Here is a 24,593-nt window from a genome sequence, read left to right on the forward strand (position 1 = left end):
AATTGTTGCTCACACCCCCGGAAAATCGGCTCTAGTGGTCCGAGGTCTAGTTGGACTTCTGTGACTGATCTTGATCTTCTTTCACCGCTCATTTCCCCTCCATTCAGCCAATCATCCATATTTCAATATTACTTCCATCAATACCTGCTCTGTTCACGATGTGGGAACCAGTCGCTATCCCCTTTCAGAACTCCAAGCCTCTGCCTACTCTACCTACAACAGATGAAATTCGCGCTTGCACCAATGTTCTGTGGGAGACCATGGCCTCCAAGATTGTGGCGGTGAACGACGATATTGTTGCAAAATATGGGGGTACTGTCAACGCCTGGGAAGGCCAAGCTTTGGTTTACCTTGAACGATACGTCCCAGGAGTTCCGGCCCCTCGACTATACGCGATGTACTATGAGTCCAAACAAGTCTTCATGATCATGCAACGCGTTCCTGGGGTTCCGCTGAATTCCATCTGGCCATCATTGGTGGACTCTGAGAAGGACGACATTATCGCAAAACTTAAACTAATATCCGACACAATGCGAAAGGCCGAGTGTCCATGGCCCGACTTTTTCGGAGGCCTGGACGGGGGCGGCGTACATCACTACCTATTCTATAGCCAGCATGGCGATAAAAAATTCCTAGGGCCTTTCTCTGGCGAGCCTGCCTTCGTTGCGGCCCTTGTCGGTAATTATAGAGCCTTGGTCGAACGCAATAAGCGTCCAGACTTCAAGGCTCGCTTTTACGAAAAACACTGGGCTCGCGTCCTTCAAGGTCACCGGCCCACATTGACACATGGGGACCTTCAGCAGAAGAACATTATTGTCGCAGAGAATACAAGTCGCCCAAACGATCAAGGTGGGCGATCATTTGATGTCGTACTGGTCGATTGGGAGAATTCTGGCTGGTTTCCTGACTTCTGGGAATTCTTTTGTGCATCTTCCCCCTTTATTTTTGACTGGGGAGAAGACTGGTCCTGGCGAGTCCAGGAGTTTCTTCAAGTATGGCCAGCCGAGGTGGCCATGATGCAACTGATTGACAGGGATCTAGGCTGGTGAAGTACGTTGCTATGTTTAGAACGAAATCGATGTATTCTTAACCACAAAGAAAAAATAAAGCTCGTCAACTTCCATCTCAATCCTTCATCAGAAGGCTCTGGCCGTCATCTGCGCTCCGCAAACAGGCATCCAGAGTGGGTGGCCCCGATTCTTCTGGGATGCGATCGTATGACCGCAAACCGAAACAAACCGATACTTCAAATTTAGCTATGTAAAATGCCTTCCTGTCGCAACTTCGGAATCGCAATCTGATGTGTCCATTCATTGCACTTTATGATTGGCCGTCGTTGTTCGCCTGGCCCGTAAAGCTCCCCATTCTCCTTCGTCCAAGTGATCTTATTCCGCTTGCTTGGATCATGGCTCCAAAAGTCAATCCCCTGCTGCTTGGTCGGTGTGGGCAAGGCTTCTAAGATACCCCTTATTCTCGGAAAATCGACTTTGTAAATCCATCCAATCTCTGTGGTTCTGTGAAAATGCGCGGACGCTCCAGGAGTATAGCTTTCTTTCACATCGAAGTACATGCCCTTTGCGGCGATGATGTCGCCGGTGACATGAAATAGATCTCCTTCGAAAATATCCGGGTCTGTTTGAATGAAGACACCTGTGTGGTATCGCTTCGCAGGGTCCAGAGGATCGGGGGCTGCTGTGTCGAACTCTGGTGTGAAGACTCTGTACCGCTCGGATGCGGGAGGATTGTCGGACATGTTTGATATCCAGATAAAGACGTGAGAAGGACGTAGCGTTGATGGGGGAAAACAGAGTATATCAAAGTATTGAGACACTGGATAGTGAAAAGATGGTGGTTTCAGTCAGGAGAAAAGAAAACAAAAGTGAAAACAAGTTCAGTAATTACCTCCTCAAGGCAAGTACTGTAATGGGAAGGAATGTAGGTGATCTTTCTTTTTAGAATGGGATTCATTCTTCCTTTTATAATGTCTTCCTTCTATAATGAAAGTATACATGACATATTTTAAGTATCATCTCGCCTCGTCTGAAACAAACCAATTGGACAGCAATCCCCGCCAGGTCTCAAATTAGGCCGAGTACCTCTTCCAAAGTTGGCGCCCGGAGTACTCCTTTGTAGCCTCACTTTCAGCTCTCTGACGCTAGCGCTGGACTTGCATATGTACTATGTCCAGCCATTTCCCTTTTATGGAGCCAATCGTCGCTCGATTTCTCCTCTAGTTATATTCTCAAAATAATCACACTGGCTTTGTTCAAATGTGTATTTATTATCGTGTCGTAATAGTTTGTAATGCTGAATTAAGCAATTGGACGACAGCTGCGGAGAAAATCTACACATGTCTACTCCGTATAGCCTGCGGGGTATCGGCTACGCGCCGGATGCTGTGGAACGTGCCGTCTTTCCACAATTCGCGGTTTTGTTTCGCCTTGAAACATTGGCTGGATTGAAGTGGTCAATGACCTCTAAGGGCTTGCCGCCAGCCTGAAAAGCGCAACCTTGGAAAGAGAATTTGTTTTGTCAGTCGATCAAAAGTGGTCCTAGATGGGCGTCAACGAAAATGTTCGACGTTGACACCGAAAATAGTGTCGCAACCAAAACGTACCCTTTCCAGGCTGAGCCGCTCATTGCGATTCTGTCCAAAATACCTTGCCCCGGCTCATCTCCCGGTATGATTAGACTTCCGGTGTCAATTTTATTATCACCCAGGAGCAGTGGGTGAGCGTTGAGGCGGCTTACTGGTCAAAGATCATTGGCTAGCACGTTTCCCCCAGGGTGAGCAACTGCTGGCTGCGCCCGCTGTGCTACGAACTCTGTATGGATCCCTATAGAAGTGCGCTTTGGTGTTTCATGGATGCATTAGCGAAACGCCCACGATGTTCGAGCTCGACACCTTGGCACCCGTGAATTGCCAATCATTTTTGGTAGCCTTATCTGATCCAAGAGGAATATACATGCCAGCCGAGGAATACATGTCAGCTAAGGAATACTCGTGTCAGTCGATCAGCCCTGTTTGTCGATCCGTGAGGGGTCCATCATATGATATGCATGTTGACATCGGGGCCTTTGGGCAGATAGATTCCATATAGTCGAGGACCCCCATTCCCAACGAGGAAGAGACACTCGCACAACGACAAAGTCGCTTTCACCCTCGGAGGACTGACAAGCATTAGTCCCAGACAATACATTCATACATCGTATCTTACCCGGTTGACAGACCACACACTGGAATACAGTGTACCTTTACATTATCTCTGCAACTTAAATAATGGTCAATAAGCATCAGTTCCACTAAATATTTTATTGGATGGACCTGGCGGATGGTTGCAAACACAAAAAAGTTCGCTTGGTCTAATTGTGTGGACTCCTCTGGACTGCGCCAACTTGAGCGGTGAATAGATACTCAACCCTAGTTCAGCCTGTTGAGTCTTTTCAGTTGCCAAGGTTGATTTGTATCTCGGGAGGATACGTGATCTGGGCTCAACCCCATAACTGATCGGTGATGGTAGAGGATTTGAATAATATCGATTGTACCGCCAGGCCCAGGCGACGGCATGGATCTAGGAGTCACGGTTCGACTCGTCCGTTAGACAACTGATTCAAAAAAAGGGAGACAGGAGTGTGAAAATGCAATTAATTGTGGTGCACGGAAATATAGTATCTTAAACGGGTCAATATTATTCTCGATCTTGGAACATAAGCCTGACTTGGAGGGTGCGTACTATCACTACAACATCCTGTTGTTGTATGTATGTCTTCTGCTCTGCAGCGAGAGAAGGAAGATAGCAGGGCTTTACGAGTCGATATATTCTAGAATATTAGACTTCCAATTTACACCCGTTGTTGTATGAGGGGGGCAAATATACTGATTTGAAGGAGGCGGTGGAAAAAGCGGTAGGTAGAATCAGCCAAATCATTTTATAGTCACGATTGGCCGTTATTCTCCCCCGTATAGCCAGGTGAGCGTCAACCCCGGATCTTCCCAACTCCCTCTGCTAAAGTAGACATGTCGACCTCCAAGTTGCCCTGCATACCTTCACTTCGAAAGCAGCAGCTCCACCTGGAATTGTGAGCCTATGTACCCCGCGAATACCATTTTATGTATTGACACCCCTACAGCGCGAGCCTGAGACGTGCAGCACCGCCAGGGGTTTACATGAGCCTTGCGCCTGGGGACCCGACACTTTGGAATGGAGTGATATTTGTTCGCTCAGGTGAATTCAAATTTACTATTCCCTCCGCCATGCGTCGATTAACTCCTGTTTGTAGGTCCCTATGCTTCGGCCGTCCTCCGATTCCAGCTCCGCTTCCCAGACACCTATCCCGACCTTCCTCCTCTAGTCACCTTCGCGACGGACTTGTTCCACCCATTGATTGTGCCTCTTACTACATATACCTATAGCACTGGCTCGGCAAGTGACAATCCCGTCAGTGCGACGGACGATGAACGATTACCGCCCGGCGGATTCAGTCTGCGCCATGGATTCCCCCACTGGTTTGGTAGGGCAAAACGGAACACATCACGGAATGTAAGCGGTGCTAGTGCAAGTGCTGCATCGATCGGACGCGCAAGCTCTACCGATCCGGTTACAGACGATGGTGATGAATCGAACGCGTCAAACCCTCCAGCGGCATCAGCGGCTAGTGAGGACGGCGATGTAGAAGCATCGCGGGTGGCAGAAGTACCTGCTATAGATCAGTTTTCGGAACGAAGAGACGTTGTCCCTGTGTCCGAGATACTGGATTACATTCGGTCGACCTTTGATGACGAATTGGTTTTGGATTCGCTGCCGGTTGAGGTTGCCGGGAACCCCGGGGCATGGCATGCATGGCAGGCACATCGTCGAGGAGGCCCTCGAGGACAACTGAAACGTGGAAGCCCGCAGGCTCGGCTTCCGGGGGATTGGCACTGGGATGGAATTTGGGCCAGGCGGGTGAAAGATGAGATTGAAAACTCTCATTCTGAGCCGATGCTGTTTGGAGGTGCTGCTCGTGGGGGTGTGGATGAAATGGTACATGACCCTTGGCGTCCTTTCTTGACTTGTACTAACCACATTTTAGATTCGATTCTCGCGGCTGGATGATACAACCATGAACTCAGTCAAGGAGAAAATGGCTGCAATGGCAGGGGACGGGATATAAGTGCTATTATGATACCCAAAATGCTACTTTACGTTGTCTTAAATCTTCATCGACTTAATCTCGGAATATCCCACGGATCCTCCGTCCAGGAGCCATGGAAATGCCATCGTCGTTGCCATCTGAATCGTCGGTCCTCAGGAAGCGGCAGGAGCATATGGCTTCAACGTTGTTTACTTCCCCATTTCTCCTCCTCGCATCATTATATCCCAGCAAAATGACCTATAAGCTATCATATGATATCAAAAGCTCAGCTTTAATTATTGCATTGATCCTTGTTCCTATCGCTGTTCTCGTCTTTGTTGTTGTCGTCGCTCTTGCGTGTTCCAATTACTGGAGCATTCATTCCCTCAAAGAATCGTTCCTGTCGTGCTTCAGTATTTGGAAGCAGCAGAGACGCAAGAAGATCCCATCGGACTCAGAGACTTGCCCCATCACGCCCCGGTCGACTCTAGTTCGTGCGACAGACGCTTCGGATATTCGGATTGAATTCGAGCGTCCTGTCACCAACAGAGAGCATATTTAAATCTCGCGACACCATGGAGGAAATACCAACTACGCCGATTTCTGTTCTTAAACGCCGCACCCCATTCATTGCACACATACATAGAGCCAGCTCGACATCTAGCTCTGCTTCGAGCTTGTCATATCCACAGATCCCTTCTCGCCATTCGTCCCTTTCTGCGAGCGTGGAATACGATTCAAGCGAGCTTGCAACATCAACCAGAAGCCCGTCTCTCAGTGATAGTCTTTACAATATTGATGTGGTTAAACTTCGTCAGGAACATGCTGCAGCTTCCCGAGGTATCCGCAAGGCTGGCTTTGATGCGAATGAAGACCCATTTATCGATCAGGTAATTTCCGCCATGGTTTCAAGTGCATTGTCCTTACTGACCTTTCCCTTCAGACATCGCGCCGCCGGGTTGATCCTCGAAGAGGACTCATGACTCAGAGTGGATATCAACTGGCGCCACAACTTCTTGTCCGCTGGAGCTCCGGGTCTTATGGTTCTATGGAGCCATGTCTCTCGTCGAAGTCAGCCTCCGTTTCCGGCGCAATGGAACCGCCAACAGATTCCATCTCGAAACATAAATCCAGAATGGACAGTTCCCGGTCTTTATCAAACATGCTGCGCCCAGGGTCATCCGGGTTACTTTGTCCGTTGGAGCTTCCTGTCGCGTTCGCCACCATGAGGTCCTACACAGGCTGGCCGTGCATGGGCACAGATTCGATGTCTGTGTGGGCGTCAGTAAATGTATCTGCTGATGTTGAGCCTATTTCGCTGCCTGAGACCTCGACCCTAGCACCCCTTGACATTATCATACTTTTTGATAGCTTGTGAGTTGATCCGTTGGTTTAATCGTCAAGAGAAAACATGTTTTGCTGACTATCAAATAGGCGACAATCTTCTGTTAGCCTTTTGACGCCAATGGTCTTGGCATCTTCTGTGCTTGCTTCAAATCTGGTCAGCAATGACAGAATAGCCGTAGCATGTGTTGACGGAAGTTCTAAAGACGGTTTTAAGCTATTCCTTCCGCTGGGGTTCCACCCATTCGAGACATTGAGAGCTGCCCTGAATGAATTTTCTCTCCGCCAGTTGAAGAAGAAAACGAGAAAAGCCCCTGACGCGAGTAACTCTATTCGACAGGCATCTCGACTCTTTTACCCGTCTCCCAGAGCAGCGTTTTGTCATCTGGTATTCATATCCGCGTTTCCCCCAGAAAATCTGTTTATATCTGGCGTGGACACGGCTATTGGTATCCATACGATCTCCCCTCAGCCTTGCTTCCCTCTTGGCACAGCAAACCATCCACTTGGATGGCACATTTTCTATGATGCCAATGCAGATGATCCACGATCCTGCGAAGTTCATTTCATGCGAATGGTCTCCAAAGTCATTCGGCAGCTTCGTACCGGTCTCAGCCCCGGGATCCTATCCAACTTGAAATTGTTTGTTGAGCAGGGCCACGGATGCCAGTTTGATTCGGCAATGGAAGACTGCCACCTGGCGCGGTTACGACCAGGGGAGACGTGGATACTCAAAGTGAAAATTGGTGTTCCGATTGAGTTTTATCAGGAAACACAATTGACTGAACATCCCGTGTTCGAAGACTTGATCAGGCAGATCAACAGTGTTCTAAAAGCGTATTCTTCTGAGCCGGCCGCCCAGCATGTTCTAAGCGCCCACCTGGAGCACCAGCACTCTTTGCTACCGAAACCCCATGCTATTTGCTTGGAAACTCATTGCACTATCTCGCGCATCCCAGGTGTGCCGCCCCGTCCTTCTGACGATTATCGCAAGGTTTCAGCGCTAATGTCGTATGAAATGGACGATGATGCTATCAGTATCAGCTTGGGATCTTCAAGCGAACTCAGTTGAGATCAACTGTTTGTATTTGCTCGATGGAGTCATCACACTATTCTTATGGCCTAATGCTTGATTTGCTCCCGACTTGAATTATGCTTTATATTTGTATCTGTATAAGAAGGCTTTCTCTTACTCTTGGAGTATAAGTTTCAATTGGATGCAACTCGCTATTTGACTAATGAAGAAGAACTATTCCTTGTGTTCAAATTCAGTACTGGAACTGGGTATAGTGTAGATATGACCACACAAACGTCGCAAGTCTTCCCAATGACGGCAAAGTTCGACAGCAGGGGATATCAAATGCGAGGGTAGACATTGCCCGCCATCCGCCATGTCTCTTTGATTAAATCCGCACATTTCTCTCCGATGCCGTAAGCCGGCATCTGGGTATGTCCTCCATGCAATGTAGGCATGACACTGCAATCAGCAACTCGCAGCCCCGACACACCCCTCACCTGCAACTTCTCATTGAGAACAGCCATCGGATCACCATTCTTCCCCATGGCACAAGTACCCGCCGCATGGTAGCCTGTCAACAAAAGTCAGTAACCACAAGACGAACCGTCCTTCCAATACAGCACTCACAAGTAGTCGCATGCTGCTTCACATACGGAACCCACTCCTCCCTCGACTTATAAGTATGGTGCTTCAAATTCGGCGGCCAAGACCCCTTAACGATATCCTTGGTTCCAGCACCCTGCATAACAACCTCATTCGCAAACCGACAAGCCTCACTAAGAACCAACACATCAAGCGGATCAGCGAGATAGTTACAATCGACAATCGGGTTAACCGACGCATCCGCCGATTCGAGCACCACCGAGCCACGAGACTTCGGCGCGAACAGCTCGGCAATGATGGAAAACGCGTGCTGGTTATTGATCGGGAATTGGTCGTATTGCTTGGGACCGCCGTAGCACTCTGTGCTGAAGAACTCGATGTTTGGCTGCTGTGGTGTGAGACCCATAGGGTCACGGCCGGGTTCGCGGGAGGTGTTTTTCCAGAGAGGCTCGTCTTGCAGTCGGTCGTCGAGGCGCGCGAAGGCGAAGCTGCCGAAGGGGAAGGTGGATAGGAAGCCGGTTTTGTTCTCTTTCCACTGTGCGTAGGTTCGGTCGAAGTTGTTGCCGTGGTAGACGTGGTGGTCGTTTGTTAGGCCTTGCTTTTCAGTTTCGTAGAACATGAATACGATCTAGAGGTGTGGACTGTTAGGATGGTTCATGTTGATATGATCGTTAGGGAATACTGACGAGATGGTCCATCAGGTTCTTGCCCACGCCTGGTAGGTTGACCAAAGAAGGAATGTTGTGCTGTTCTAGCTCTGCCTTGGGGCCGATGCCAGATCGAAGGAGGATTGCGGGACTGCAGTAGGCGCCTGCAGAGATTATGATCTCCTTTCGAGCGTAGTAGATGCGAGAGCCGCCATCTGAAGTTTGCGTGACTACGCCCGAAGCGCGAGTCTCGTTTCTCTGCTTACTGAAGATGATTTTGTCGACAGTGGTGTCGGTCTTGATGGTGATATTCCCACGGTGGCTCTTGTTGGTAACGAAATCAGCACCCGTTGTCCGCGTACCCTGGTATACTGTGCGAGGTACATGGCCACATCCTTGTGCAACATCGCCGGTGCTGAACATGTCATGATGAAGAGGCATGCCTTGCGAGACATAAGACTCCATCAAAAGCTTGGAGATTGGCGCCAGATCATGCGGCTCTGTGTGAAGGGGACCGGAGTGTCCGTGACTCTCTTTGTCGGCCTGGAACCATGGCTTTGGGTGAAATGTCTCTGACTATTCGTATTTTTGTTGTCAGTGCCTGCTTATTCAATGCGGCGTGGGAATCATATCACCTACTTTTTTCATATACTCGAAAAACTCTTCCCCACTCCACCCATCTAGTCCCCAGTCATCATAATCCAGCTTGTTGCCACGAATGCAAAGCGTGCCATTGCACCCGCTGGATCCTCCTAGGAACCGGCCACGACTCAGCTTCACTTGGCGATTGTCAACCCCTGCCATAGGAGGAGTGACGATATTCCAGTCTGTCTCGGCATCGAAGTTGTTTGACCACCTAATCTGTCAGTGATGAGGAATGCATCAAGGAGGGCTTTGCGACTCACCCGCCGGTCATGTGAACATTCTCCAGGTCCTTGTTATGCTGCCCAGCCTCCAGAAGCAACACACTGACCTCGGGGTTTTCAGCTAGACGGCCAGCAACCACACAGCCAGAGGTTCCTCCTCTAACTTATGGTAAGCAAGATTGTAAGCTTCTGTGGGTGGATAACTATCTTACCCGCAGACAACATAGTCATAGGTATCCTCAATTCCAGAAGCCATGGTGTAGATTTCAGATCACGACTTCATCAAGATGGCAAATTAAAGATCACCAAAATGCATGAAATATGAGCTCGGCTTTTTACACCGGACTTCTGAAATAGGGGAGGACGGAGGCGATTCCGCATACTCGTGGGTAACTTGGGACAATCTTACCTGTTTATGTACTAGGCAGCGACATTGGGCTTGGCAGAAGTACATTTAATGCATGATCTAGTGATAGACTTGCATCAGCCGGCATATGATTGGTCCAAATCAAAAACCTCGGGATACCCCAAAGTGTGGAGTTTGCGGAATGTCCAGTCCACTTTCCGCTCGCGGGGTATGGGGTATGGGTGAAAAGCGGGATGGTTCCACATCAAAGGTTATAGAACAGTCGATTCGCACACCAAAAAAGAGCCCACAGGGCCGTTATTGTTTCTATACAGCAGTCTCATAACCTATTGAGATGCTGAGAAATTCGATAAAGCAGGGGCGTGGTCCAGGATGGCTTTCTTTCCCCAAACCGGATCCCCATCATCGTCAAACTCAGCCCACTGAAAGAACGAACACCCTTCCTTTCCTGGTGCAAAACCAGCATAGCACATCCACATATATCTGCCTCGTGTCTCATGCTTGCGTTGTGCACACCGGAGAATCGTATGTTCACCACACTTACAACGTGGAGTGTAGCGTGGGTGTAGAGTATCACGATACCAACGATAGGTGATATTGATACGTCTGTTACCGGATATCGGATGTGGGGAGATAGCTTGAGCCGGGGTAATGGAGTGTTTCCACTCCTCTTGCATCTCTGCGTGCATAATAAGGAGAGAATTGTGCGGAAGATAGATCGAGATTTGGCCTTGGGCGTCAGCCCGTGCAGCTGATGCAGTCTGGTTTCGCGCAAATTTTGGGACTGGACTAGTCTTATCCGCATCTTGATCTTCTTCCGCAGTCTCGTCGTCTCGGGCTACTATTCGGCGGACTCGGAATTCGCGTGCCACGCCCAAGCTCAAGCTTCCTATCACTGGGTGGGGCCCAAGATAGGTCAGTTCGTCAGAGTGATATCCCACGCTTTCGGTCGGCCCGTCGTAGCAATTAACGAATGCTGCGTTGGGCCGCCACTCCTTTGGTGACTGGTACTGTAACTTCTTTCCGCCTGGATAGATGTCTCGAATTCGTTTGTTGATCTCGCTGTTGACATTGTTCTGTACTTGGCGTGACACTAACCGTAGCTGAGGTGTTACCTGGCGCACATTTGACCGATATGTGCCACCGTATGTGTATTCTGACGTCTGTTGCCGGTGTTCTTCGGGCGTAGAGACGTACACGGCGTGTGTGTGGGGACTCTGGACGGTGCGGTTGAAGAGTTGAAAGTCGTACCGAGAAAAGTGTTTAGATTCATCAAGTAATTCAAGTAGAAGTGTATTTGCTTCTTTAGCTGGTAGGAAGTTGTGGATGATAGTACAAGGTGTGTAGGTGGCAATATCCTCAGGCGAGTAGAGGTGTAACGTTTTGCCCTTTTGTGGGAGGGGAATGATTTTCTTACTCGCACATTCATTCAAAGGTTTCATGCTTCCGTCTTCAGCTTTTGTAAGAATATGCGATGAGAGAGATGTCTGCATTCCGAATGATGAGGTAACAGCAGCTCGCTTTTTGCTGACAAGTGTGCCTGCCGTGGAGCCTTTCTCGGAGAGAAGTCCAGCAGCATTCTCCACAGACCCTTCGCAGGATACCAGTATTTCCAATAGCTCATCTTGTTTGATAGTCGGGAAGAGAGAGAGCAGTATTGCTAGCTTGGTATCAGTGGTGTCTTCGTGGGGATCTGATGACTCGGGCTTGGCCTCCTCGCTCGGATTTAAGAGCCGCGGTCGCTTCCTGGATATGAAAGCATCCATGGATGTTCCCAGTCTCATCCTTTTGAGGCTCTGAAAAGTAACGAATGGGCCTCGGGGTGCTTATGACAAATCACGATAAAATGCTTATCGGCACATGATTTCCACCGAAGTGACCAATCAGATCACGCACAGTATGAGGCTCTCCGTAGATAGGTGCAAATTGTAGATGATCTCTATAGAACGACTTTTAAACTAGGTAGAATTTCTGAAATTGGCGATATTGGTCTGCTATGCATGGCTCAGCATGTCTACTTTCATTTCGTCCAATTTGGGTGACCCATCATGAGGTTCCTTCCTACTATATCGCAAGAACAGCCGCACTTGCCTTTGTGTGGTCTTACCTTGGTAGATGGGATGGTACGGCCACCAGCATCGGTCTCGAACTACACATTATATACGATATATGCGAAAAAAAATGGTTGAAACTGATTGAAAGATACACTCTAATACAGACTAAATCCATTTGCCCTCTCCCAAATATACCTGTCCCTCCCGATGATACTCAACCAGGGGTTTCATCTGACGAAGCCCATCAAAGATTTCTACCAATGCATCGAGTGCCACTATCGTCCACCCATGATAATCCCCCTGGTTTTCTGTAACGTAACTAGATACACGTTCTATATCGTGGCTCGTGAGCGGGTGATCATCAATCCTCGAATCCGGAAAATTCTCCTCAACAACCTTCACCCAGCATCCACCCACATCTGCATCCCTCTCGGCCTTCGACGAACGATCTAAAGCGCATTTCAAGTGCGAGAAGACTGCATCATCGAGCATCAAGCATATGCGCAGTCTGCTTGGGAGCTCTATTTCAGGCATCGCGAGTGACACCTTGAAATCATGAAACACTTGTCGAATCTCTTCCTCATTCAAATCGGCGAACATATCTCGCGAGTTGAAAATCTTGGAAGAATATGTCTCTGTGAGAATTTGGATTTCTTCATCGGATCCTGTCAACGTCCGGCGCAATGCCCGGCTCACGGAATGGTTGAGGTAGCGCATGAATACAGGGAGGAGGCGCTTGGATTCGGGGGAGTAAGAGGTGCGGTAGACGATGGGTCCCCATGAGAGAGTGATAAAGTCACGCTCTGGGCCTGGGGGCAGGGATCTCAGGCCTGGCAATGCACCGAGTCGGTAGACTTCTTCTTTGAGGAATAGACTGGCCGGGGATGTATACTGCTTCGGTACTGGCGTTTGCTTGTCGCCTCCCAATTTGGGTGCCATTTGGCTATCGTGGATTCTTGGGCTTATCATGGCAGTTGGATTGTATATTAAGAAGAGTTTATGTTCAATCAGAATCAAGCCGAGCAGACTAAAAAGCAGATCTTGAAAGAGGCCAATTGTGGCGTCATTTCCATACTTTGCAGATTGAGGCAAAATATTATCGGGTGGCTCAATTTGTACCTATTGAACATGATTGGCTTAAATCCGTACCAGCGAATAGATAATTGATCTAGAATGGTTCCTTTTACTGTTGCAATTGGGGCTTGATGTAGCTGTAGATGTAGCCCGTTGACGTCAACGACCACGAACATCACATACTCCACCCTCAACCATCGACCCAGCAGATAAGACGAGAGCGACACAAGTGACAACATCAACCATCCAGGACAATCAGCTAGCAAGTATGGAGATGACACAGGTCGCAGTAGATATTATTATCTCCTAATGTAACAACATCCTGTAAACTTTTTCATTCTGTGAGTGGTGACTGGTCTAGCTTCTCCTCTGGGATTCTAGTTCACATGAAGGCCCCTAGTTAACTAAACTTTCTCTCTGTCTGGAAGATAAGGCTACTACTAGGATACCGGCTTTCCCAACTGCAATACTCATATAGGCAGAGCAGATATCTCTGTCTAAGCATCCACCTTTCTCTATCATTATAGCTTCCAAAACATGCACTAGATGCGGTCACTCGCGTCCTTTAGAGCTATTTCGCTCGCGCGCTAGCAATCAAGAGGCCGATCAGTATCAATCTTATCGAGATGCCAAAAAGAAAGAGCGTTCTAGACCTACTATTGCATCGTCCCCCCCTTACACTATCACCTCTGGCTATAAATGCCCCAGTACCAGAGGCATCTCTGTCGCCAGAACCCTCATTGAAACAATTTATAGGATGTAAGCGCAACTTACCTCTAGACCAGTTCCAGTCTACGTTTCTCTCGACAGAGACCAAACAATGCCAGAGATGCCGTGATTACTACGTGGAGGCAGCAAAGCACTTACTTTGGATGAAACGACTGCTCAATTCAATTGAATTTGACGCACAACACGATCTAATATTGTCATGTGACAATAAGCAGACCATTGATCTGATGACCAAGCCAAGTTCATCATATCAGACGAAATTACGCCACGTGGACATCAATAAACACTAGCTGCGTGAGAAGGTAAGAAAGATTCAGGACTTCAAGGTGCTTTTGGGACGGAAGGTGTTTTGTTAATCCGTCGGCGATCATATGCTGCCTCAGAAAGTGCAACTAACTCTGCTTCGAAGATTAAAAAGAATCCCGACATTCGCTGATGTCTGACATTCGCTGAGCTCTCGGAACTCGGATTAATACATGTTCCTCTGTGCCAAGAGGCGCTAAAAATTGGCGGTCCCATCTGGGCGAGATTCCTAGTATGCTTCATGTTTGCTTGCTCGTTTGCTTACTCGCTTACTGTTCGCATTGTTTACTTTACATGGATTGTTTGCTAGATAGCTAAGCGAGAAAGTTCAAGTTTGTAACGTTTGCAAAGTGGTCAGCTATATCAACTTGCTTCTTCTTTCTTTCTCCATCTTGGTTATTGGGTTGAATATACTCTTTCTTCTTGGTCGATCTGGCACCTTGTATCCTGAAGGAGTTCATAGAAAGAAATTACATATGACGCCATTATTGTCCGCATCGACAGCGTCAAAGCCCGTTCTAAGTATACGTAATAAAGTAAATTCAGGATCATCACGTTCAATACCTGGAATGGGCAACAGATACTAAAATTTCCTATATCATCTAAAGCAGATTCTCCATTGAGAAAAGCTTCAAACAAGAATACAAAGACGAAGACGAAAGAATCATCAACAACCAATTCATTGAGATTATTTTTAGTATGAAATTGCTGACATAGATAATAAATCAAAAGCGAATGTGCAAGTGGCGTGCCTGAAGAGCCAAGAAAGGACCTCGGCCCATTTGATCCCCGCAATCCCGAGATCATACGCCAATCTCAACTCGACATCTTCACGAGCTTTGACGTTTGTCTTTTTGATACCCTATAGCTTGCTTGACGATCTCCTTTTTTCTCTTTCTATTTCTCTTTCCTACCTCCCTCCTTGGGCGACCGGCGCCAATCAGTTGCTCGTCATGCTCCATTACCGCACACAAGGATATAACGGTTGCGCCGTCAAATACTCCCCATTCTTTGACAATCGACTAGCCGTTGCAAGCTCCTCAAATTTTGGCCTAGTTGGCAATGGCCGCCTTCATATTCTAGAGTTGACTGCGAATGGAATCCAACCGCTAAAATGGTAAGTGGGATATTCCAGACCCCGCGGCGGAGTGTGCTACACAGAAACCTAACCATCTGGCGCTATACAACCTCTAGGTTTACGACACAAGACTCCCTATATGATCTCGCATGGTCCGAACTTCACGAGAACCAAGTCCTCGCCGCATCCGGCGACGGCAGCATCAAACTATTCGACTGCACAGCGAACGACTTCCCAATCTCAAATTGGAAAGAGCACGCGCGGGAAGTATTCAGCGTCAGCTGGAACCCCGTCGCAAAAGACCGCTTCTGCTCAAGTAGCTGGGACGGCACGGTCCGCATCTGGTCGCCGCATCGCCCACAGTCCCTCCTCACCCTCCCAACCCACAGCTGCACCTACTCCGCATCATTCTGTCCGCACAGTCCAGACATCCTCTCGTGCGTGACATCAGACTCATACGTGCGCGTGTTCGATCTCCGCACACCGGCCTCCGCTTCCAACCACCTCGTCACCCAGATCCCCATCCACGGCGGACCCCCCGCTCCTGCAATCCCCGGCCAGCCAGGCGGCCCTACCCCGCCCGCCGAGGCCCTCACTCACGACTGGAACAAATACCGCCCCACTGTCTTAGCTACGGCGGGTGTTGACCGTGCTATCAGGACGTTTGATATCCGGGCCCCGCAACAAGGGCCGCTTGCCATTATGCTCGGGCATGAATATGCTGTGCGAAAAGTGGCTTGGTCGCCGCATCTTTCTAATGTTCTTTTGAGTGCTAGCTACGATATGACTTGTCGAGTGTGGAGTGACCGGTCGGACACGGGCCCGGGCGGGGATATGGATATGATGCGCGCTGGCCCAGTGATGGGTGCGGAACTAGGGCGCATGGGTAGACATACCGAGTTTGTGACGGGTGTGGACTGGTGTCTCTTTGGAAGTGAGGGCTGGTGTGCTAGTGTTGGCTGGGATGAGAATCTATATGTGTGGGATGTGCGAGCCACGATGTCATAGAATTTGACAAATCAACCAATTATATATCTCTGGCAGGGTCCGAGGCTTATCATTTTTTTCCAATCGAAACGGAGCTATGCTATGTAGGATTTTACTGGACACGTGTGTTTAAGATATCAGATTGCCAGACAGCCTGCTTTAAACGGAGTGCATAACTTGAAAGGGATATTGATCATTTTATTTCGTATTATATGCCAGAGAGGCTAAAGATGCAATGCGTGGTGCGATATAAGAACAAATGCGTCACTATTGCCTATTCCTCAGGCTTAAGCATTAAGCCTTTTGTTCTGAACCCTGCAGTGACTCAATGACTCCGAATCAAGATAAGAGGCTCACAATCTTGAGAGAAACATCCATGTTGGGTATTTGGGAGCATTTAGACTCAGGGCCATGGTCAGTGAGCCAATATATCGACAACCTCCCAATAATTCATGCGCCTGAATGCTTATGATCAAGTGACAGACCCATCTATTTGCCGCCCAGTCTGCCCTCGACCTTCTTGCGCTCGCTATCCCGAAGGGCAGCAACCTCTTCCTTGGTAGCATTGACAGCCGCGTGCACCTGGTTGAATGGGTTCTCCTCGCTCTTCTCGAATTCCTTCCGGCAGAGATCCATACGCTGGTTCCGGCGCAGACCGGGGTTTTCCTGCTCAATCTCTGGCAAACGCCTCTCCTCAAATGCGGCATATGCGGCCTTGAATCGGCGCTCCGGGTGTCGGTCGATCTTGGATGTGTCCTTCGAGGCTAGAGACAGGGCATCTAATGCGTTATCGATACCAGTGGCGCTGAGAGCAGATTCTTTCTTGCTGCCTGCAGGAGCATCATCCAACTGTGAAAGATCGAGGCCGCGAGTCTTCTTTTGTGCGGTCTTGGCGTTTGCGCCTTTGGCTTTGGCTGGTTGGGAGGCTTCTTCTTCGGCGAGTAGGGCATCGCGCTCTGCCTTCTTGCGGGCAGCCTCAGCTTTCTTAGCCTCAACATCCTCTCTGTAGATTGAAAATGATCAGCTCGGTACTCGAGGACATGTTCTCCTTGAGAGATTGAGTTCACATACTTCTTAGCACTGCTCTTGGATCCCTTTGTCCATTGCTTTTCCTCCTCTGAAGCCTTCTTCTGGTCCTCCGCTGCCTTTTTTGCTGCTGCGGCTTCCGCTTTCTGTACGGCACTATCAGCTTCTATCCAAACGATCTTATGCTTGAGGGGTGTGGCAATAATAGCGGGGGCGGGGTTCAGAAAAAACATACACGAGCGTTTCCGGCGACCTTCTTGGTGTTCTCGCCTGCTGCTTTCTTGCCTGCCATAGTGAAATATTAGGTCCAAACTATACGCCGGACAGATCGAGCAATGGATATGAAAAGAAAACGGTGGAATCGAGCTTCGACTATAACTTACATGATCTGATCTGCGGAACCAATATGCCGATTCCGATGAAGGCGGTGACTAGTCCGTGCGTCAATGTTGGTGCCTTATGAATGTGGCAACTGTCGAAGTTTCCCCGACATTTGTAATCTCCTATCTCACCTAGGCAGCTTGAAGCTGTCTGTCTTCTTCCGGCCATTTGTGCTATGGCCCTGATATGGTTCTTATGATTGATAATTGTGGCCTTTGACTTGATTTATACTTTGTCGCTGTTGATTTCATTTACCGATTAAGCAGCGTCCTCCTCCCTACTAGTATGACCTGATCGTCCGTCACAATGGCTTTGCTCTTCCGCTTTCTACAGGCGTTCGCCTTGCTGCTCCTTGCCAGCGCAGTTGTCGCTGAACACACCTCTAATTGGGCGGTACTTGTATCTACCTCTCGCTTCTGGTTCAACTACCGCCACCTCGCCAATGTCCTATCACTATACCGAACCGTCAAACGGCTCGGAATTCCCGATTCACAGATCATCCTCATGCTCCCCGATGACATGGCTTGCAATCCCCGAAACGCTTTCCCCGGCACCGTTTACAGTAACGCAGACCGCGCCGTCGACCTATACGGTGACAATATCGAAGTGGACTACAGGGGGTACGAAGTGACCGTGGAGAACTTCATCCGACTCTTGACCGACCGCCTCGACGAAGATGTGCCGCGCAGCAAACGCCTGGGATCTGACGCCGGCAGCAATGTGTTAGTATACATGACCGGACATGGAGGCGACCAGTTCCTAAAGTTCCAGGACGCCGAAGAGATAGGCGCGTGGGATCTTGCAGACGCGTTTGGACAGATGTGGGAGAAGAAGCGCTATCATGAGCTGCTGTTCATGATCGACACTTGCCAGGCCAATACGATGTACACCCATTTTTACTCGCCTAACATCGTGGCGACAGGCTCCAGCGAGATCGACCAATCTTCCTATTCCCACCATGCGGACAACGACGTCGGCGTCGCTGTCATTGATCGCTGGACATACTATGTTCTCGAATTCCTCGAGACACAAGTGACAAGTGTCACTTCTAAACTCAACCTGGGAGATCTGTTCGATTCCTATGATGAGTCGAAGATCCACTCTCAGCCAGGTGTCCGGTGGGATTTGTTCCCTGGAGGCGAGCAAGAAGGCCGTCTGCGGACTGTGGTTGACTTCTTCGGCAATGTGCAGAATGTGGAAGTCGAGAATGCAAACGCCACAGAGCCTGGCTCCCTCAAGGAAGATTTGGCTGAGATTGCGCGACTTGTGGAGAAGTGGCAAAATCGTGACGAGGAATATTCAGCCATGCTAGCTGATTCCGCTACAAATGTCACTGAAGACCTGCATTCATCGTCTCTACATCTGAAGCTGAAGAGCACTGTTGGGCCAACCAAAATGGCGGAAGACAGCAGCTGGGGCAAGCGGCTAGTTGGCATCTCTGTCGTCGGTGCATGCACCGCTATCTGGGTGGCTGGATCGTTTCTCGGCCGCTCGTCTGTTTAATATTATGCAAAAAAGCATCTGGTTTTCTTTCCTTTGGCTGCAATCTTGAGTTTTCTTCCCGGACTCACGGATTCATGGTTATAATGTCTTCGTTGGAATAGTTTTGGGGAATATAGCATATTCATGGCGAAAGGCGTTACCTCCGCGATTATTGAATTTGAAGATATCCTCTGATGAGAAACAACCATGCCTTTCAGACACTTAACCAAAGTAATAATCCTAGTAAAGATGCAACCAATATATCGCAAAGTTTTCGATACATGTCACTCCGGGCAGTGATGTTGTTCGAATCTGATTACACGGCTTCATTCCTTGGTCATTTTGAGAATATAAAGTGTACAAGGAGTTGACGAACCCACACCCGGCCAATATGAAAATTTCCAGACTTGGGTTTCCGAATGTATTCTCACATCACTTGCTCTAACGTACGATGACTCACTCTCCATAGAGCAGAGCAATTTGAAAATAATTGCGGAGCGAAGCGAAGCAATTACAAATCAGAAGGTCGTACGTACGTGTCACGTGGCCAAGTTTTCTCCTAGGGGGAGAAATAATAGCGTTTTAATGCAGCGTCAGGTGACCAGGTAAGGTCACGTGGCCAAGTTTCTCCTAGGGGAGCTGAATTATGACTTATGACAAAAGCAGGGGAGTTGATCTAGCCGAGGGGTTGCTGTGAAGCCGGTGGGCTTTGCGCAGCATTAGAAGTTAGAATTAGCCGCTTTGCTCTGCAACGACTATCTCGTAGGCCGGTGAGATCACTCGTAATATCAGAATTATTAGAGGAGCGACGGACTGGCACGTCATACTTAACCAGCTCTTTCCACAACACAACACTCAACCCAACTCATCTGTCACAACACTCAACCCAACTCATCTGTCAGTACACGCAATCATCATGAATCCACGGCGTGAGGGTCAAAGCAGCGATGAATCGGCGACATCGGAAGCCCTGTCCATCGCGCAGAACGCCAGAATTTCTCAACAGTTCTTAGCAACAAACCTCGGACTCCTGACGGATTCGGCAATTCTCCAACGAACTCTTAGCTTGAATTCTGTCATTTCGACGACCTCTTCCTTCAGCATCCGTTTTCAGAATGCACGTTCTCGCCCCGACTTACAAACCCTCAACCAAATCGGAGCTGGCTTGCAGGGAGCTGTATTTGAGCAGGTCGGCAAGCCTCTAGTACTAAAGAAGGAATTTCCTGGAAACGAAGACCTGCCATCGAACCTCGATCATGAGTATAGGATCCACTGTACTGTTTCGGCTACATTCGAGTATTACCATTCCCTCAACAGCGAAGTCCACGTTCCAAAACCTTACAACTTTATCTTCAAAGAAGAGAATAATGCTTTCTGGGATGAGATCTTACCAAAAATCCCTCAGGCCTATCGTATACGTGGAGACCTTATGATGATGGAACGGATTCTTCCGTTACCGAAAGTCGTGCGAAGGGCCTTAATCTCCCAGTTTTATACTCCTCAATACCTCAATAATACTGGGATTGAGGCTATCCTCAATCACCCTGGAAATAAGCACTGCCTTGCCCGTGTCTATCTTGGTAAGGCAAATGGTACCATTGATCAGGAGACTCCGCTACGAAATTTCCCTCTGTACCTTGAGCCGATGGAGCAGATTGGCATCGAGACTCTCCCGCTTGCAAATGCGATGGGGAAAGCCTATGCAACCCTACATTGGGCCGCCGCCATCAACGGTGATGATGTGGAGTTTGTTCTTGGAACGTCAGCCATAGCTCCCGAGGGAAGATACCATGAACCCGACTTTCAGCACCGCGCCGTTCAGTTATATCTCTTGGATTTCGGACAATGTGAGACGGTAGACCTCACCCAGGACCCCGATATTGTCTATCAAGCTTTCAAGGGAGCTATGGTGACAGGGGACAATCAGCGTTTCATCCCGCATTACTTGAAGAGCCCGGAACTGTTCGCAATATTCCGAAAAGGATACACTGAAGCGGGCAATAGAATTCTATTAGATAAGCGGTTGGAAGACAAGTTCAACATGGAGGACTTCATGCAGCAGTATGAGGAGTATGCTGAGGACTTCCTGTACTAGCTTCGTTGCAATGACTGGGGAGCTGATAGCTAAACTTGCTTTACCAGAATGAGGAGAATATCTTTATCAAAAATACATTTAAGGATGTGAGGTGCCAGATTGATCTTGAAGAAGAAAGAGTACATTCAACTAAATAACGAAGATGAAGACGCAAGTTGCAAGGTGCGAAGCAGCCTGTTGATATAGCCATAGTCGTCGTTGCTTAAGCTAGTGAAATTCTTACACATTAACTACGTAGCTAGTTGGCTTAATAAATTGCTGTTTATTGAACGTATTGCGGAGCGGTATCCCAGGCTGAGCTGGGAACACAGGAATTAAGCACATCTCGCATGATCACATAGTTCACATTAATTCGCAGGCATTTGGGAGCCTGAAATGACTCAGTCGATCTCCTTCCAGCCTATGGCAATGGCGTGTGCAAGAAGTCATCATCGCTGTCGTCTTCCACGGGCACATCCTCCACCGGCTTGAACTGGATCATTATGTCCAACATGATCGCCTTTCGGTCGCTGCCGATGACCGGCACCCAGTTACACTCTCTTATCGAATCGCTTCCCGGAGCGTGCATCATCGGAAGGATCTGGCCGGTTTTCATGTCTTCGAAGTCGAAGGACATCAGACACTGTGTGTAACGGTAATGATGTACTTGTCTCACAAAGGGGCCTGAGACAATTCTCATATGGTCATCAAGCCTGTACTTGCGGAGGCAGCAGGAACGAACCCCAGTCGATACCTGCAAGCAGGTCTTCCACGTATCATAATCGACAAAGTCCACAATCCTGTCGTACAGCTCCAGCGGGAGAATGCCTGCTAATTTGGATGCTGCGCGGCGGCTCGAGGCAACTTCGAAGAAGTTGACAAGTGCCGCGAGCCCAGGGAAATGGCGTTGTAGTCTTCGGATTGTCCCCTTGCAGTCTGAGTTCACCGTGCGTTTACCATCCCGATTCTGAGCCTCCATTCCAGGCTTCAGCTCTGGTCGCTGGCGCGGATGTGTGCTCGCGCAAGCATCTACACGCAGAGGCGAGAGCTTGACAGCTTTGCTGGCTTTGGCGAATGGCCCCGCCTCACCATCAAAGGAGACTTCTGCAAATGCCACTTCAAAGAGGGATAAGATGACAATCTGGAAGTTGGTGTGTCCGCGCTCGACACCCCAGGCAACGGCCTTTGAGATGGAATCACCGTCAACCACCAGTGCAAGACTGACAAGCACGTCCTCCACCCAGTAGATCGTCTCCATGGGCGATGCCCCTGGAGGCTCGCCTGGTCGATGAGCTGGGGAGCCGAACTCCAGTAACGGAGCGCTATCGCCAACCCACTCTTCGTCAACCCATCCAGGTAATCTGTGTAAGTGGCTCGACTTGCAGGTCCATCTCTGGCATGTTCGAGGGTTACACTCCTGAACGGGGAAAGAATGGAATTTGGTCTGGCCAGACGCAATTGACACGAGAGCAAAAGTCAACTCGCGAAAAGCGAAGGAGCTCGGGCTCCACTCCTTTCCAAACGTAATAATCTGCGTCTCGTATTGACTGATAGTATCGGCTAGAACTTGTGTGACAAACGCCTTCGGTGCCTCCGCGATGTCGGTCCTCGGGGATACAATGCGGAAGTCATATTTGATGTCCCATGTTGGCTCGGGATACTCTAAAGCCGGTGAGGCCATGTGCTCTTCGGGACAGATTTCAGGCGAGATGGTGGACTCGTACCGATAGATGCTGCCTACAATGGCACGAAGCCATAGGTCGTCCTGACGCGGGACATTCCCCAGCTTCCAATGTATGGTGTGGTTCATAGTGAGGACTTCATGATCGAGGTTGATGATGTAGATGTACTCGGCCCAGTTATTCAGCTCTGGGAAGTCGGAAGGAAGCGACTCAAACTCCTCAAACTGCGAATAGTCGGGTTTGACGCCGTCACGGATCTCATAGACATCTCTATCGAGAACACTTTCCTTGGCCGCATACTGGGCTCGCATCGACTCAAGCCATCCTGCAGGCATTAGTATAGTGTAAAGCAAGATCTTTATTCGCGCCGTACTGTTGTATTTCTCAGGGTCCGTTGGGATGCTCGCGACTATCTTAGCGCCGAGACCCTCAAAGTAACTGTCGAAACGATGCCAGCGAATGTAGTAACGCCCGCGAAAGCGTACTATCTCAAGACCTCGTGTGCCCATTGCTGTAGCTGGAAATTTGATTCTTAGCTCTCGTTGACAGAAACAAAAAGAGCTATAGTTACCAAGTGGGTGGAGACGGTGGGATAATCACTGTGGGTCACGACGGGAAGACCCTCAGGGCTTGACCCACGGGGTTGACAGGATCATCAAACAAGACAAACACAAGCATGTGACTGGGTTTAGCGAGGTTGGTTCATTGATTGATCTTTACAAGCTTCAATGTTGGAACTCTAGTTCCAAGTACATATGCATTAAGTAGTCTCAAGCGCTTGATGGGTGTATCAGAGGAAGCAGGTCTCCATCATTTCATCTTCCGCATAACTATCAACATCAGATGGTCTGTACCTTCTTCAATGTCTCCTTTACCGTCTCCCGATGATGGTTCCTGAAAAGGGCTGTGTGGTATGTTATGCCTGGCTAGTTCTTTGCCATCACTGACCATGTCAAAGGGAGTCTTTTAGGTCTCATTATCGTCATTTGTCGCTTCTTTTCTTGGTATGAGAGATATTTCCGTGGTAAAAGCCGCTGTTGCATGTCAAATCGTGGTCAACACATGAACAACATGATCTTCTGAATCATCTTTGGCTTTGGCTTCGAAGAGCCTCGCCGATAATGACCGATATCTCGAGCGGAGTTAAAAAGACGCTCCATACCTGCTTCTGTGGCTGTAATTGACATGATATCTCGTGCAAGGCTCGCAGGTACTGAGAAGTTACTGCTAACCGTCATCTCGATATTCAATCATACATCATGTCTTTAACAGACACAACGTTGAGTGGCCGTTCAATTGGCAACAATTTGACAACCGCCGGCGAAGTTAGAAAGTCCTTGATCAACTCAAGGAATGTATATCGACTACATTGACAAGGCAGCCTCTGGCTCAATACACGCCTTCTCCGTTTCGACATGCTACTAGGAGAAGTGCAAGCACTGGAACAGGGGTTTAATATCGATAATTGATCTGACCGCCGAGAGATCCTCCGTTCCTAGAGAGACGGTAGGAAACATGATTCGAACAAAGGATTTTCGCGTGAGACTCAATTTAAGAGTATAGAAAAATCTAGCGTAAAGCACCCAATTTGCAAAGCATCGCGCAATAAGATGAACCAACATATTCTGTGAAAATACTCATATTAAATTCAAGGAGTTGAGGAGTAAGACATTTAAATAGTGAAATATTCCGATAATAAAAGAATGGGAGCAAATATCGTCGAGGTGATGAAGAGGTATGGAATCCCGGCACGTGCCTCCGAC

General features: G+C 48.8%; 14 protein-coding genes across 14 annotated transcripts; 7 read left to right on the forward strand and 7 right to left on the reverse strand.

Moving 5' to 3' along the window:
* Positions 1-158: 158 nt before the first annotated feature.
* Positions 159-1,049, forward strand: LCP9604111_3956 (uncharacterized protein; the record flags this gene model as incomplete). The annotated part of the gene is made up of 1 exon (XM_039071601.1): positions 159-1,049. One exon carries the CDS (start codon positions 159-161, stop codon positions 1,047-1,049), a length of 891 nt encoding a protein of 296 aa, XP_038930040.1.
* Positions 1,050-1,252: 203 nt separating this feature from the next.
* On the reverse strand, positions 1,253-1,753 carry LCP9604111_3957 (uncharacterized protein; the record flags this gene model as incomplete). Its single annotated transcript, XM_039071602.1, has 1 exon — positions 1,253-1,753. One exon carries the CDS (start codon positions 1,751-1,753, stop codon positions 1,253-1,255), a length of 501 nt encoding a protein of 166 aa, XP_038930041.1.
* A 787-nt stretch (positions 1,754-2,540) lies between these two features.
* On the reverse strand, positions 2,541-3,929 carry LCP9604111_3958 (uncharacterized protein; the record flags this gene model as incomplete). Its single annotated transcript, XM_039071603.1, has 5 exons — positions 2,541-2,552; positions 2,618-2,647; positions 3,605-3,673; positions 3,735-3,803; positions 3,879-3,929. The coding sequence occupies 5 exons, from the start codon at positions 3,927-3,929 to the stop codon at positions 2,541-2,543; spliced, it is 231 nt and encodes a 76-aa protein (XP_038930042.1).
* Positions 3,930-4,018: 89 nt separating this feature from the next.
* On the forward strand, positions 4,019-5,154 carry LCP9604111_3959 (putative ubiquitin-conjugating enzyme; the record flags this gene model as incomplete). Its single annotated transcript, XM_039071604.1, has 4 exons — positions 4,019-4,080; positions 4,132-4,226; positions 4,282-5,024; positions 5,074-5,154. The coding sequence occupies 4 exons, from the start codon at positions 4,019-4,021 to the stop codon at positions 5,152-5,154; spliced, it is 981 nt and encodes a 326-aa protein (XP_038930043.1).
* Positions 5,155-5,690: 536 nt separating this feature from the next.
* Positions 5,691-7,531, forward strand: LCP9604111_3960 (uncharacterized protein; the record flags this gene model as incomplete). The annotated part of the gene is made up of 3 exons (XM_039071606.1): positions 5,691-6,005; positions 6,059-6,489; positions 6,550-7,531. The coding sequence occupies 3 exons, from the start codon at positions 5,691-5,693 to the stop codon at positions 7,529-7,531; spliced, it is 1,728 nt and encodes a 575-aa protein (XP_038930044.1).
* A 284-nt stretch (positions 7,532-7,815) lies between these two features.
* On the reverse strand, positions 7,816-9,849 carry LCP9604111_3961 (GMC family oxidoreductase; the record flags this gene model as incomplete). The annotated part of the gene is made up of 6 exons (XM_039071607.1): positions 7,816-8,048; positions 8,105-8,708; positions 8,767-9,303; positions 9,367-9,583; positions 9,633-9,752; positions 9,806-9,849. 6 exons carry the CDS (start codon positions 9,847-9,849, stop codon positions 7,816-7,818), a joined length of 1,755 nt encoding a protein of 584 aa, XP_038930045.1.
* A 437-nt stretch (positions 9,850-10,286) lies between these two features.
* LCP9604111_3962 (putative CUE domain protein) lies at positions 10,287-11,744 on the reverse strand (the record flags this gene model as incomplete). Its single annotated transcript, XM_039071608.1, has 1 exon — positions 10,287-11,744. One exon carries the CDS (start codon positions 11,742-11,744, stop codon positions 10,287-10,289), a length of 1,458 nt encoding a protein of 485 aa, XP_038930046.1.
* Positions 11,745-12,179: 435 nt separating this feature from the next.
* Positions 12,180-12,983, reverse strand: LCP9604111_3963 (uncharacterized protein; the record flags this gene model as incomplete). Its single annotated transcript, XM_039071609.1, has 1 exon — positions 12,180-12,983. The coding sequence occupies one exon, from the start codon at positions 12,981-12,983 to the stop codon at positions 12,180-12,182; it is 804 nt and encodes a 267-aa protein (XP_038930047.1).
* Positions 12,984-13,714: 731 nt separating this feature from the next.
* On the forward strand, positions 13,715-14,260 carry LCP9604111_3964 (uncharacterized protein; the record flags this gene model as incomplete). Its single annotated transcript, XM_039071610.1, has 3 exons — positions 13,715-13,847; positions 14,059-14,119; positions 14,227-14,260. 3 exons carry the CDS (start codon positions 13,715-13,717, stop codon positions 14,258-14,260), a joined length of 228 nt encoding a protein of 75 aa, XP_038930048.1.
* Positions 14,261-15,073: 813 nt separating this feature from the next.
* pex7 (putative peroxisome biosynthesis protein (Peroxine-7)) lies at positions 15,074-16,206 on the forward strand (the record flags this gene model as incomplete). The annotated part of the gene is made up of 2 exons (XM_039071611.1): positions 15,074-15,237; positions 15,315-16,206. The coding sequence occupies 2 exons, from the start codon at positions 15,074-15,076 to the stop codon at positions 16,204-16,206; spliced, it is 1,056 nt and encodes a 351-aa protein (XP_038930049.1).
* Positions 16,207-16,674: 468 nt separating this feature from the next.
* Positions 16,675-17,503, reverse strand: LCP9604111_3966 (DUF1014 domain protein; the record flags this gene model as incomplete). Its single annotated transcript, XM_039071612.1, has 3 exons — positions 16,675-17,188; positions 17,257-17,357; positions 17,447-17,503. 3 exons carry the CDS (start codon positions 17,501-17,503, stop codon positions 16,675-16,677), a joined length of 672 nt encoding a protein of 223 aa, XP_038930050.1.
* Positions 17,504-17,898: 395 nt separating this feature from the next.
* LCP9604111_3967 (GPI-anchored transamidase) lies at positions 17,899-19,095 on the forward strand (the record flags this gene model as incomplete). Its single annotated transcript, XM_039071613.1, has 1 exon — positions 17,899-19,095. The coding sequence occupies one exon, from the start codon at positions 17,899-17,901 to the stop codon at positions 19,093-19,095; it is 1,197 nt and encodes a 398-aa protein (XP_038930051.1).
* An 895-nt stretch (positions 19,096-19,990) lies between these two features.
* On the forward strand, positions 19,991-21,169 carry LCP9604111_3968 (uncharacterized protein; the record flags this gene model as incomplete). Its single annotated transcript, XM_039071614.1, has 1 exon — positions 19,991-21,169. The coding sequence occupies one exon, from the start codon at positions 19,991-19,993 to the stop codon at positions 21,167-21,169; it is 1,179 nt and encodes a 392-aa protein (XP_038930052.1).
* Positions 21,170-21,569: 400 nt separating this feature from the next.
* On the reverse strand, positions 21,570-23,339 carry LCP9604111_3969 (uncharacterized protein; the record flags this gene model as incomplete). Its single annotated transcript, XM_039071615.1, has 2 exons — positions 21,570-23,155; positions 23,204-23,339. The coding sequence occupies 2 exons, from the start codon at positions 23,337-23,339 to the stop codon at positions 21,570-21,572; spliced, it is 1,722 nt and encodes a 573-aa protein (XP_038930053.1).
* Between the last annotated feature and the right edge of the window lie 1,254 nt (positions 23,340-24,593).

The sequence above is a fragment of the Penicillium roqueforti genome (assembly GCF_015533775.1).
Source record: "Penicillium roqueforti strain LCP96 04111 chromosome Unknown scaffold_07, whole genome shotgun sequence".
NCBI classification, from domain to species: Eukaryota; Fungi; Ascomycota; class Eurotiomycetes; order Eurotiales; family Aspergillaceae; genus Penicillium; species Penicillium roqueforti.